General features: G+C 40.1%; 1 protein-coding gene across 4 annotated transcripts in view; it reads left to right on the forward strand.

Annotated features, from left to right (window-relative positions):
- The window catches only part of phkb (phosphorylase kinase, beta), a 318,068-nt gene that overhangs the window by 151,758 nt on the left and 151,626 nt on the right, over nt 1-14,684 (forward strand). For all 4 annotated transcript variants that reach the window (XM_034185351.1, XM_034185355.1, XM_034185336.1 and 1 more), the window contains one exon: nt 3,432-3,629. In XM_034185351.1, coding sequence (XP_034041242.1) covers nt 3,432-3,629 — 198 coding nt within the window. The remainder of the gene's footprint in view (nt 1-3,431; nt 3,630-14,684) is intronic.

Raw genomic sequence — 14,684 nt, forward strand, 5'->3', positions numbered from 1 at the left:
AAATATTCATAGCTGTTTGCAGTGAATAGAATTACAGCCACCCCAGAGCTTTCATTACAAAGTCCATAGTAAAGCGTGTGGCATAACCTGCCAACAGTCTGCAGGGGTTTTTCTTTCCCCCCATCTAGCAGTTAATTTAATACAGGAATTCCTCCGCTCTACTCAGTGATGTTAATCAGTGAACTCTGCTGCTCATCTCTTTTGTGTGGAAAACTTGTAAACTGTTGGCTTTTCACGGCCCATTTAGAGTGAGCCACCCAAACAAAAAACAAACAGGAATGGACACTGAAAAAGTTCAACATCTACACCTCACAAAAATTTATGCAAATTCATTATTTGTGTTATGATATATTATGTATATGCCTTGGCATCATTTGTGACCAAAATTGAATCATTTTATCCTCGCATAACACACAACCTGTTGTGGGCATGCCCTGTTAGTCACTGTCTAAGTCTTTTGTCTGTGCTTACGTCCTCGTTATTCATTGTGTGCTGGTCATGTCTGTCCCCTGTGTGCGCTTCCTCCTGCCTCCGGTCTGAGCGTGTGTATGGATGTGTCCCTTCTGTCAGCCGTGTGTGTGTGTGTGGGTGCGTACCCCTGGGCTGTGTCTGTTCTGGTGTATGTATGAGCGTGTGTCTGTCTTTCTGCTTCCTGTGCATGTGTGCACACGCTCTTGGCCTGCGTCTGTGTTTGGCTGTCATCTGTATGTGTGTTCTGTCTCGTCTTTATTTGGATGTATGTCTGTGAGTCTTTTGTGCATTCCTTTATGCGCATCTGTCATCCTGCTGTGTGCATGTTTGTGTTATGCATGTTACCTCCGCCCGTCATTTGTGTCTTGTGTATCTGATGTCTTGTCCTTATCTCCCTGTTTTACGTTCGCCCCAGTCTGTGTCCCGGCGCCATGGGTCCTTCAAGATTCAAGATTTAAACAACTTTATTGATCCCTAAAAGGGCAATTCATCTTCACACCCAATTATCTCAAACAAAAATACAGCAATTAATCCACAATTATTACTAGTTCAACGTAATAATGGCACACATCAGAATTAAAACAACTGCACATATACATTTGATTTGTTTATGTACACTAAGCTGTGAAGCAGTCCGTCATCCGAATTGAGGCAATGAGTGTGTGGGGTCTGCAGCAGCATTTCCGTGGTGCAGCTGAGCTCGGGGGGAGTGGCGGAGCGGAGGCCGGGGTGGCGGGCGTGCATCATGTGTGCAGATGAGTTCATATCAGTCTCTGTCCGTGTATGCGTAAAGTCTGGAGTGGCTTTGACGACAACTGCAGACTGAAGGGGAGGCCAAATGAAGAGACAGCCAGATGCTTCACCAAAAGCCGTTGGAATCCTTTTGAAGGAAAACAGGGCATTTTGGCCTTTGGTAGCTGATAAGACTGCCATGTTTGGGTTAGGCAGAGAAGCACAGAGTTAAAATACGGCTTCTCTTTAACTGTCCAGATCCAGTTGTGAATATTCACTGGTCTCCAACATCAATTCCTTTGCAGGGCAGACATTTGCTCCGAGATGATTTCCAATTTGCGTTTAAGTTCAAGAGTTAACGCAGTTTGAGATTGTTCCGCCTTGCCCACCTCATTAATCATGACGGACAGGTGTGGGGTTGTGGTTTTGGTAGCAACCGTCTTGCCAATTTTCCGGTAGGTCAGGGCAGCGCCTAATCCAAGCAGCAAATGCCCTCCTGCCATAAAAGCAAATAAGAATAAATCCTCAACGTCTTCCACGGATAGTGGTGCCAAGCATGCGATGGGCCACTTCTCCCAGGTGTCGAGAACATAGCCTGCAGGATAGATTCCATCTGGGTACACAGGGTCCCCCAGTCCTGATTTCCTTGTTGAAAAGATGGTGTCAATAGCATTGAGAGACCAGCTCATCAATTCCATGGATTATTCCAAATATAGTTTGAAGAATACACAGTCTGGTGAAGTTGAGACTTTTGAAAGTTGGGCCAGAGATAGAGAAACACAGAAAGAGAGGTTTAGTCAGTTTAGTCTTACTTCTTGTCTTGGTTTTGTTGTGATTCTGGGTTTAGGGTTTGTTTATGGTTTTGTCATTTCTGTTTGATATCTGTGATGTTTTGTTATTTTGTTCTTATGTATTCACCTCCAAGTTGTACTTCGTTTCAATGTTATTTCTCTTTGTCAGCGGTCTTGGTTTTTGTTTATTATTTTTGCACTCACCTCATTATGTCCATTTTGTTTTTTATTTCTTGGTGTTCCTTATTTCCTCCCATGTCTCAACATTTCTTTTTTCACATTTCCTTCACCTGTTACTCATTTGTCTACTACATTTAAGCCACTCCTGTTTGTCTTCCCACTGCAGTTCAGTTGTATGATTTTGATAATTATAGTTTGAGATAGTATCATGTGTTAGATGTTTTCCTGTAACCCTTCCTTCTGAAGTGATTGGTTGCAAGGAAAGCCTGTACTGTCTTGGGCCTCGATGCCCACCCTGATGTAGAAGAAATTACTCAAAATAGCCATTGTAAATATTTGACCTCTGTAAGGTCACCCCACATCAAAGTCAGATGGCCAGCAGAAAGGTGACGTGTGACTTAATGTTATTGTTTAATACTAGCTACAACTTTATCTTTAATCAATTTCTCGGACAAAGGATTCTAAACATCCACTATGTGTTAGCATTGGGTCAGAATTTGGACCTTGGCTGGTAACCTGAATTTTAACCAATTTTTTCTCAAAATCAAATCACTTAGTCATTTGCTGACCCTCGAACATTCCACCGAGGTTGGTGGAATTCACTTCAAAACTTGAGTTATTTTCTTCACCAAAATTGGTTCCTCATTGGCGTTGTTGTAGGCAGGCGTAATAAAAGCATTATATTATAATTATTATTGACTTGTCGAGCCAAATAACACAGTACAATAATCATTGTAGGTTAATTTTAGGAGGGCAGTAGTCTTGTTTTAAACACATCTACTGGTTTATACCCTGAAGACTTTGCTGTTAACTTACCACAATTGATATTTTACATAGAATATGATCCTTTGAATGATAAATATGTGTTTATTTTAGCACATAGTGTAACTAATTGTGCTCTCAGGAGTTAAAATTATTATTTATTAGTTTTTTTGTGTGTGTAGTAACATAGTGTGCATAGTGTATATTCCTATGTCTTATTTTTCTGGATGTAGCAAAGTGCATCATAAGGGCGTGCTCTCAGATCTGACCAAGCTGGACTTTGACTACATTCTTGGTTTCCCCACCAATCACTGAAGTTTAAATAATATTTAGCATTTTATTGTAGTTCTTTCTTTTAAAACTGTGGTAGAAATGAATCGGTATTGAATTCCCACTGCAACAAAAAGTGTAGGTCATTGAAATTCTGTAATTCTGTCTCACTTTTGCAACCGCAGCTTTTTAGCTGTGCAAACGGTGTCCTTTTATTTCTGACAGAACACGGATGCTGCTTTACTGCCGACCATCAGCTATCCAGCTTTTGCTGTGGATGACGACGCCCTCTACACACAGACACTCGACAAGATCGTTCGCAAACTGCGTGGCAAATACGGCTTCAAACGTTTCCTCCGAGATGGCTACCGCACTGCAAATGAAGATCAGAACCGCCGCTACTACAAGCCTGCTGAAATGAAGGTGAATTCAGAGGAACACTGGTCCATAATTTAAGTTTTGTGCTTCAGATTTGCTTATTGTCTTCATGGGGTGGGTGAAATAATCTTTGTATACACTGCAAAAATGCTAAATCTTATTTGATTTCTGGACTTGTTTTCAGACAACACATCTTAAATATGTGAAGTGAAGAACTCCTGCAAACATCTTGTTTTGTCATTTCTGTGATGAAACAAGCTTTTCTTATCTTTTTTACTCACCTTGACATTTTTAAGCTGCTGTGTTCATTGGAAAATGTACTTCTTCATACAAAATTAGTTTTCTCAGCTAATTTCCAAACCATTTAGTCTTAAATGAATTTTCACTTGTTCCACTATCCAACTTCTTTGTTTGTTTGTTTTTCAACTTAAAAACACCTTGTTTTCATCATGTAAAAGAGAGAGAGAGAGAGAGAGAAAGAGAGAGAGAGAAATGAAACAAATGAGAATTTACTGAAAATAAGTTATTGAAATAACCTGGCAAAAACTTATTTTTAGCTTTATTTTAATAGAAATGTTGCATCTTTTACAAATTGAAGCAAATAGTGGAGCTGACAACTGTAACAATTGTTCATTTCTGCAAACAAGCACCAAAATTTGCACACATACTCCTGAGACATTACTCTTTTGTAAAAGCATGTAAGCCACCTATATTTTCAATAGGCAGCCAGGTAGGGGTCAATTGAAGAATTGCACAGGGTTAAAAAATGTTAAAATACCCCAAATATATTGAAAACTACACTACATTATTTGTCTGATCACAAAGATTCTAAAAAGGTATAGTTTGGACTATCTGTGACTGAATATTATGGAGTTATGGGGTAAAAACAGCAAGAATGGTGACAAAGGTCAATTTCAGTTTGTACAGGGGTCAGAAGTTAAAGTTGCAGCAGTAAAGTTTGCTGAGTAAAATATGCTCTGCCAGGATAACATTTGGTCCCAGTCTGAATAGAGTAAAATACATTCTATTATAGAGTGAAATCAGCTCTATTGTCTTGTCAAATCAAGTGTTTCTACTCCGTTAAGAGTTGATTTTACACTGTGATAGAGTATATTTAACTCTGTTTGGACTGGGACCAAATTATTAATTATTATTATTAATAATTATCCCAGCAGAGTAAATATTACTCTGTAAAATTTACTGTGCAAAAAGTGCTGCAAATTATTGGTTGTGCTAATAGGATTATTAAATGGAATAGTTTTGACAGTGTTTAAGCAAATTTGGTGATTGTTTCACTATTTGAAAGATTCCTCTGTAAATATTCTATATGCTTCACTAAAAATCTTATGGGGAGTCAAAAAAGGCTTGTTTCATCTCAGGCAAGAGTAAAACTGGATTTTTCCAAGATTGTTTTACTTAAGATATTTAAGATGTATCTGAAGTCTTTACATCTTAATGAGATTATGCTTAAGTTATTTGCAGGTTTTCTATGTCAACATTTTATTGTCTTAAAGTAAATAAATATGAAATTAGACACTGGATCCTTGAGCTCTGGACATAAATACAAAATAAATAAAATCTGTACATGGTTACTGGATCGTAGATCTCTTGACATAAATAAAAATAAAATCTGTAGTTTTTGTCAAAAACATTTCCTTTCAGGTATTGAGACAAATTTAACTCCATAGCCTCTGTTAACCCCCAAAATGTGAATCACCTGCAAATCGTGAATTATCTGCAAACTATTAATTGTAAAACGTGAATACTGAAAAAAATAGCTCCCAAAATGTGAACGCGAGTCTCACAAAACATGAACGCAGGTCTCACAAAACGTGACTATCATTCACGTTTTGTTCAGTTTAAGGAGTTTATGGATTTCGGTTTATGGGTCAATTACTGCAGGAACTCTTGATCGCAAACATTATCACTTTTATTTCCGGAGCAGGACACACCCAGTGGGACCGGACACTTGACTCCAGAAGCAAAAGCTGCTCGGATTACCTCCTCAGGCTGTAGTGACCCCCACACAAAAAAAAAAAAAAATTGCTTTTGTGTATATCAGGTTTGCGATCAAGATATCCTGCAGTAATTGACCCGTAAACTGAAATCCATAAACTACTTAAACTGAAAAAACATATTCTTACGACCCCCTACCAACCAGCAAGAATTCTGGCTCACACAGACCTGTTAATTTTTCTTTAAGAAGCCCTCTTATTCTGCACTCTTTACCTGTATTAATTGTACCTGTTTGAACTTGTTACCTGTATAAAAGACTCCTGTTCACACACTCAGTCAATCACACTCTAACCTGTCCACCGTAGCCAAGACCAAAGAGCTGTCTAAGGACACCAGGGACAAAACTGTAGACCTGCACAAGGCTGGGATGGACTACAGGACAACAGGCAAGCACCTTGGTAGAAGACAACAACTGTTATGATTATTTATTAGAAAGTGGAAGAAACACAAGATGACTGTCAATCCCCCTCGGTCTGGGATTCCATGCAAGATCTCACTTTGTGGGGTAAGGATGATTCTGAGAAAGCTCCGAACTGCACAGGAGGACCTGGTCAATGATCTGAAGAGAGCTGGGACCACAGTCACAAAGATTACATTAGCAACACATGATGCTGTCATTGTTTAAATTCTTGCTCAATCCCTCTGCTCAAGCCAGCACATGTCCAGGCCCGTTTGAAGTTCACCAGTGACCATGTGGATGATCCAGAGGAGGCTTGGGAGAAGGCCATGTGGTCAGATGAGACCAGAGTAGAGCTTTTTGGAATCAACTCCACTTACCATGTTTAGAGGATGAGAACAACCCCAAGAAAACCATCCCAACCGTGAAGCATGGGGGTGAAAACATCATACTGTGGGGGTACTCTTCTGCAAAGGGGACAGGACGACTGCACCGTATTGAAGGGAGGATGGATGGGGTCATGTATTGCGAGATTTTGGCAGACAACCTCCTTCCTTCAGTAAGAGCATTGAAGTTGGGTCATGGCTGGGTCTTCCAGCATGACAATGACCCAAAACACACAGCCAGGGCAACTAAGGAGGGGCTCCATACGAAGAATTTCAAGGTCCTGGAGTGGTCTGGCCAGTCTCCAGACCTGAACTCAATAGAAAATCTTTGGAGGGAGCTGAAACTCCAAACCTGAAAGATTTGGAGAAGATCTGTATGGAGGAATGGACCAAAATCCCTGCTGCAGTGTGTGCAAACCTGGTGAAAAACTACAGGAAACGTTTGACCTCTGTAATTGCAAACAAAGGCTACTGTACCAAATATTAACATTGATTTTCACAGGTGTTGAAATACTTATTTGCAGCAGTAACATACAAATAAATTATTAAAAAATCATACATTGTGATTTCCTGATTTTTTTTTTTTTTTTTTTTTTTTTTTTTTAGATTGTCTCTCACAGTGGTGAACTTGCAAAATCGCAGGGTGTTGAAATACTTATTTTACTCACTGTATATCAGGAATGATATTTACGTTTTGCGAGACCTGCGTTCATGTTTTGTGAGAGTCGCGTTTACCTTTTTGGAGATATTTTTTCAGTATTCAAGTTTTGCAATTAGCGGTTTGCAGATAATTCATGATTTGCAGGTGATTCACGTTTTGGGGGTTAACACCTCTAACCTGAGCTCTTGCAGCCGGCTGTGCTGCATGTCAACATCAATGTAATTCATAAAGAATGGAGTATGTCTCATTTTGGGGAGAAAAAAAAAACAGTTTTAGTCAATTGTACTTTGTTGTCTGTATTACAACGTTTGGAAAGAGGTGTCATTTGATTTAAAATGGCGATTCGATTTGAAATGATTAATTCTGACTGGAATCTATCTTTCCAACATTTGGAGCCGCGCAGTTAGTCCCACAAAACAGATGATGATGATGATGATGATGATAATAATAATAATAATAATAATAATAATATCATTTCCTTTACCTGAGGGACAGTAACTTCAGATTACGGACCAGCGAAGTGGGTCCATCTCACGAAAAGTTTGTGAGGAAGGAATAAAAACTCCAGTGTGGAATGGAGGACAGTTTTTGTTTCTTGCCTGTAACAAGACAAGAGTCCCAGTTAGTGACTTTAATCAGCACAAAGGTGAGTCACAATTAACATCTTTAAATATCTTTGAAGGGGGGTTATTGAAGAAATTGCAGACCTGCCACTTCTGAAAAGCAGCGAAGCAGAGAAGCTACGCTTTTTTTTAAGCTTAGCTGCTTCATGCTTCAAGCTTCAAGCAGCGAAGCAGCGCTACGACCCGTTGCAGAAACAGCGGGTCCGCAGTCTACATAGGGAAATGATCGTTTTCCCGATACACACCCTCAAAAACTACAGCCACTCCACCATAATGTGAACTGAAGAACCGATAAGGGAATCATTAAGGAAAAAGGCTATTGATGTCGGTGGATCGAATAATTTCTTATCGATTCTTAACATGAACTGGTTTTCGATACCCATCACTAGTGGTGAGGGAGGACATTTAGGTGGTTGCTGTGACAGGGGAAGATGCAGATAGATGATTTAGCAGCCAGAAGAAGAAAAGATTATATTTAAAAAGTGTTAAGAATCATGTGTACACAGGGGATGTTATTTTATGGTGCATCCGGAAAGTATTGACAGCGCTTCACTTTTTCCACATTTTGTTATGTTGCAGCCTTATTCCAAAATGGATGAAATTCTTTTTTTTTTCCTCAAAATTCTACACACAATACCCCATAATCACTCACTCATCCTCAACCACAGTTAGGGGTCCTGGGGCCTGGAGCCTATCCCAGCAGTCATAGGGCGTGAGGCGGGGCACACTCTGGACAGGACACCAGTCTGTCGCAGCACCACATATAGACAAACAAACACATTCACACCTGCACACACACCTACGGACAATTTATTGTTTCTACCTGCGTGTCTTTAGATGTGGGAGGAAGCCAGAGCACGTGGAGAGAACGCACTCAGAACATGCAGACCCCACACAGAAAGGTCATAGGTGGGAATCGAATCCATGACCTTCTCGCTGTGAAGCAACAGTGCTAACCACTAAGCCACCCTGCTGCTACCCCATGATACGATGTGAAAAAAGGTTTTGTTTTGTTTGTTTTTTTAGATTTGTGCAATTTTCTTAAAATAAAATAAAAAATCTCTAAGAGGTCACATGTACATCATATTCAAGAAGATTTTAGGCTGTAATTGCTGCCAAAGGTGCATCAGCAAAGTATTGAGAAAAGGGTGTGAATGCTTGTAAGTACATGTGATTTCTTTTTTTTTTTTTTAATAAATTTGCAAAAAATAATCAAACAATAAACAAAAAACTTTTTTCATGTTGTCATTATGGGGTGTTGTGAGTAGAATTTTGAAGAGAAAAAATGAATTTACTCCATTTTGGAATAAGGCTGTAACATAACAAAAGTTGGAAAAAGTCAAGTGCTGTGAATACTTTCTGGATGCACCGTATGTATGCGTGATGCGGACAGTTGGAGTAACAAATAATTTCTCTTTCTGTCATCTGTGTCCTAAAGTGAATCCAGGAAGAAATCACTTATGAACAGAAGTGATTTGTTCTGACCTCGGATTTCCAATTTCGTTTTACACATAGGCAGAATCCCAGAATCTGCAATTCAGGGTCTTTGTGGCCACAAGTGACCACAAAGACCTTGCATTAAAATTTTGTTTTATTTGCACACCTGTCAAAATAGACAAAGTGCCTCCTTGGTAGTGAAAGTAAAGGGCACTGAGGTACATTTTCCCTTCTTCCTCTTTTTTCATTCTTTTTGTCACACAGTCAGACCAACTCAACTACTGAGAACACTTTGAAATGAGCTTTAACTAAACCTGCAGCAAACGGGATGCAGTAACTTTAAGACTTACCGTGAGCAAATCACTATTTAATACATCAGGTCCTTCATACTCCATGCTGCTCCACTTCTTCCAGCAGAAGATTATGCACTGTGGAAGACACGGATACCACGTAAGCTATGTAACTTAAACTCAACATCGCTACTCCTGTGAATTCCTTTTTTGATCCAGAAGTATTTGGAGAGTGACACGATTTTTGTAATTTTCTTTTTACAACATTACTGTGTAATGGTGGCCCTCTGCTTTTCTCCCTTTATATAGCACCACTTGGGCACATATTGTGGAGTTTTGGGATTACCTTTCATTGCTATGCTGATAATACTCAGTTATAGATGAAATTAAACAATCAAGATGCATTTACCATTTAGGAATTACAGCCATTTTATACACAGTCCCTCCATTTTACATGCTTTTCCCTAGATTCCGTAACATGAAACTGAAGAGTCTCCAACACAGCCCCTGGATAGGGATTGTTCATTGCAGGTTACTTCCCCAGCCAAGGCCACTACCCATTTGGACAGCTGGGTGGACTGAGACAGTGCAGATCACGTGTCCAGAGACACAGACAGATGGCCTGACCGGGAATCAAACACAGGTCTACATATTGGGAGTCCAGCTCCTGTCCCAGTGAGCTGCCTGCTCAAAATAATTAGAATTATTGGGAATACAAATCATCACTTTTACAGACACTTTTTTTTAAAGCTACTCATAGAATGAATACTGATGAAATCTGGGCTTGAGAATTCCATGTGCATTCTAGCCAACAGTAGCTAAAAATTTAGATCTCATTTTTAAGAAAGTCCTTCTCTGTTTCACTCCATCATTATGAAGCTGTGCAACTGGTTATGCCACAGGTGAACGTTGCAAGATGCAGTTTCTCTAATTACACCCAGACAAGCCTATAACTCCTTCACAGTTGTCAGTGTTGGTGGCTTCCCTTATGGGTGTCCTTCCTCAGAGTTGTGTAAAGAAAACTATGATTTGTATTCACAGTAATTATCATATTTCATTTGTTCAGTTGCTTACAGATTGATATTACAAAAAAGGAAGAAAAAAAAAACGGTGTCACTGCCCAGATGCTTGTGGACTCGACTGTAAACCAGATTCTTCTGCAGGAGATAATGGTGATGTTGTTACTGGCGTTTCGGAGAGAATCCACAGAAGAGCCGCCGTCTGCACGCTCTGTGACTGTTTACCATTGATAGAGAGCAGCAGGCTGTGTGATAGACAGTTTTGCCAATCAGTTGAGCTGTTCAAGCACAACACACCGGGGATCTCTGCCCGTTTACAGCCTCAACGGGCCGAAAAGCACAGACCTCACTGGGTGACTGCCTCTTCAATCCCTGCCTGCCTTGCTCCTCCTCTCTCTCCCTCAAGTTAACCCTGTGCCTGTGTATCTCTTCTGTGCTTTGCTTTCTTTTACTTTTTTCCTCTTTCTGCTCTCTCTCACTCTCTCTCTGCACCTAAGAGGTGCTGTTGCTTATCTGTGCTGAAACATGGCGTTTGAAGCCGTGCACACCTGCAGACACAGGGATTACCCTCTTGCACTGCGTCAGCCATTGCAGGAGTACAGCCATTAAGCATGTACATAAAGCGCATTCATGTCATAGTCACACAGCTAATGCTTGTGAGTGCAGCTGTAGTGTGTGTGTGTGTGTGTGTGTGTGTGTGTGTGTGTGTGTGTGTGTGTGTGTGTGTGTGTCAGCTGTAGCAGCCTTCCCTTATTACATTAGGATGCAATCACTGTTATCTTCCATCAGCATTTAATAAAATAGATAAGGGACAAAGATATTGAGGCTTAATGGAATTTTTATTTAGATAGGCTAATATGCACACATGCACATTTGGTAATGAAGGGTTTGAGAGGCTAATAAACATGAGCAGCTGCTTTGATCTGCTTTTTCATTCTGGCATGTCAATTTGCACACATTTACACAAATTTTGTGACTGAGAATAGTATTGTTCCTTCACGACTCACTGACAAACTGACTTGTAAACTCAGGATTGAAGATTTGTAGGTCGGTGTTGGTCTCCCACAGGGTTGTATCCTCTCTTGACTTCTGTTTGGAGTTTTCATGGCCAGACCGTCACGTCACAGCTGAGGTTTCCAGTCACGTCCATCGTTGGGAATTGGGGTTGAGGGCCTTTCACACTCAGTGCGCAAACACAGTGCACATCACTCTAAAACCCATAATTTCCATTATTTTCATATTTTGAAAATGCGCAAAAACTGAGCTTGCGTGACCCTCCATCAGCAGTGCACTCTGCCAGTTGATGTGCATGTTGTGACATAGCTTTGTGCACCCAATAGAAATGAGGCATCAGGCCAAAAGAGTGCAGAAATGTGTGTCAAAGGAACATCACAACTAGTAATTTATACACAGCAGTTTTCTCAAGAAACTTCTTACCAATATTTGTTTGTTTGTTTTACCTTAAGACTACTTTCTGATGACTATCTATTTTGAAGTTAAAAAGTTTCTTAAATTAGACTAAACTTGTAAACTTAAACTTGTAATTAATATAGTTTGAAGTTAAAAAAAATCTTTAGAAATGTTTGATGTTCATCTGTAATTTTAAACCATAAATTTTCTATTGTTGTTTCAGATGAGATGATTTGTTGATTAACATTATAAGGAACCTTGCACATTTATTTTTAGACAAATAAAATAGCATGAAAAGTAATGTGTACATTTTTAAGTCTGGTAGATTCATTCATTCATATTTGCATTTCAACCAGGAAAAAAGACACCGTAAATAAATATAAATATTTATTATAAACACAACAGTAGATGATGTAACAATAACTACAGTGTGTCTATGATTAATACATATTTTCTACATTCACATTTCATGTACTCTTGATTGTTATTTATTTGTCTCTTCTCCTCCAGCCTGGTGGCTCCATCCTCACCATCCTTCTCCCTATATAATATGGGTCCCTCTTCTGCACATATCTAAACCAAAACTGTTAAATTTACCCACAATTCTTCAGTTCTTGAAAGATTTGGATTCTGATCATTTTGATTGCTTCATCTAATCACAGTTCTTCCTCATGAAATTTAGAATTTTGGAGGAAATATAAATTGAGTCATCTAAACACTGTTCATAATTCTTCCTTGCAGAATTTCGAAATTTGGATTTTTGGGGAAAATATGGAGTTGTGGTGGTGAAACAGTGATATTCAGTCAAAATAAGGTATGGCTCCAAATTGGATGGTTGCTGAGTGTGTGTAAAAATAAATAAATAAACAAATAAATAAATAAATCACGAAAATAAGACCATTTGTTACGTGCCACAGTCTAGGGCACTGGCAACGCAACTGACAGATACAAAAAAAAGGAAAAGAAGGCGCGAGTGGAAGGTGCTCAAAAAAGTACAACACTTTATTATTAACAAAACATAACAGAAAAAAGAAAATACGACAAAAGGTTAAAAACATGCTGCAGCAAAAGGAAAACCCAGACGCCCCTGGAGCATGTGGCACGCTGGACTTTTATACTCCCAGGTGGGCATCAGCTGGCAGGTGCTGCTGATCAGCTGGGCGGATCTGAGATGTGGAGGCAAGGCAAAAAAAATCAACATGCGTAACAATTAGCACAGAGAAATTCTTGCAAAAACACAGTTAATAACCGACAAGCCCCAAAAACCGGCGCAACTCTCGGCAAGTAGTGGGAGTTGTGTAGGAAAGTATAGCTTCAGCTTTTGCATTTACAGGCCGTACCTGTCCATGACCAACCATTTTCCCAAGATAAGACACGGTAGCCCTGCCAAAATCACATTTGGCCAGGTTTAGCGTCAAGTTAGCTTGAGACAAACACTCAAAAACCTCATATAGGGTACAAATGTGCTCAGCCCAAGTATCTGAATAGACAACAATATCGTCCAAATACACATTGCAATGAGCTACATCACTTAACACTAAGTGCATAAGCTGCTGGAAAGTAGCTGGTGCATTTCTCATACCAAACGCCATTACCGTATACTGTAAGAAATGGTCAGGCGTCACAAAGGCAGAGATCTCCGAGGCTCTAGCTGTAAGTGGAACTTGCCAGTAGCCTTTTAACAGATCTAACTTGGTGATGTGTACTGCTGGATCAATACTGTCTATACAGTCCTCCATACGGGGTAGGAGAAAAGAATCTGGTACCGTGACTGCATTAACTCTCTGGAAATCCATACAAAAGCGTGGAGTCCCATCAGACTTTGGAGCAAGGAGGCAAGGAGAACTCCAAGGGCTACGACTGGGTTTTGCAAGGCCATTGTCCAAAAGATATTGGACCTCCTTCTTTATGGCCTCACGTTTCCTCAAAGGACAACGATATGCATGCTATTTGATAGGAGCAGTGGAACCAACATCTGTGTCATGCTCAAGTACAGTAGTGCAAGAAGGAATGTCACCAAATAAAGAAGGGTAAGACAGTAACAGAGCCAAGATATCACAAAACTGATCCTCACTGAGATATGACAGATTGACACCTATACTGGACATAAACTCAGAGTTGGACAGCCGACCACATTGCTGGGCCACACTAGGCTCTTCCAAGTCTCCCTCAAATGGCACATCTGAGAGCATAGGAGAAAGACAAGGCACAGCCAGTAAGGACTGCGCTGGTTTCTCATCCTGCACAAAAAAAGCTTTAACATGTTTACATGACATAGGCAGGTTTTTCTCCTCCTCTCAGGAGTAAGAATGAGATAGTTCGTATCTGATACCTTTTTGTCAGTGACATAAGGTCCTGCAAAACGAGCTGAGAGAGCAGAACCAAACGTAGGAAGCAGCACCAACACTTTATCACCAGGCTGGAAAGGATGAACCACAGCCTTTTTATCAAAACTCTCCTTCATATCAGCTTGAGAAGAAGAAAGAGCTTCTTGAGCTAGTTAAGCAGCTCGCTGTAACCGTTCCTTAGTCTTAAAGACAAATTCTGACACATTCCCCTTTGGTATTTTCCCAGACAAAAATTTTTCCCTGAGCATTTTCAAGGGGCCACGAAGGTTATGACCGAACACAAGCTCGGCTGGGCTAAAACCAGTGGATTCTTGAGTGGCATCCCTAATAGCGAACAACATAAAGGGAAGACCCTCATCCCAATCTTTTCCAGTCTCAAAACAAAACTTACTCAACATAGACTTGAGAGTTTGGTGCCATCTTTCTAGTGCACCCTGTGAGTCTGGATGGTAAGCACTAGACACGGAGTGGGTTACACCAAATGACTGTAATGTCTGCCCAAATGCTCGACAC

The sequence above is a fragment of the Thalassophryne amazonica genome, chromosome 2, assembly GCF_902500255.1.
Source record: "Thalassophryne amazonica chromosome 2, fThaAma1.1, whole genome shotgun sequence".
NCBI lineage: Eukaryota > Metazoa > Chordata > Actinopteri > Batrachoidiformes > Batrachoididae > Thalassophryne > Thalassophryne amazonica.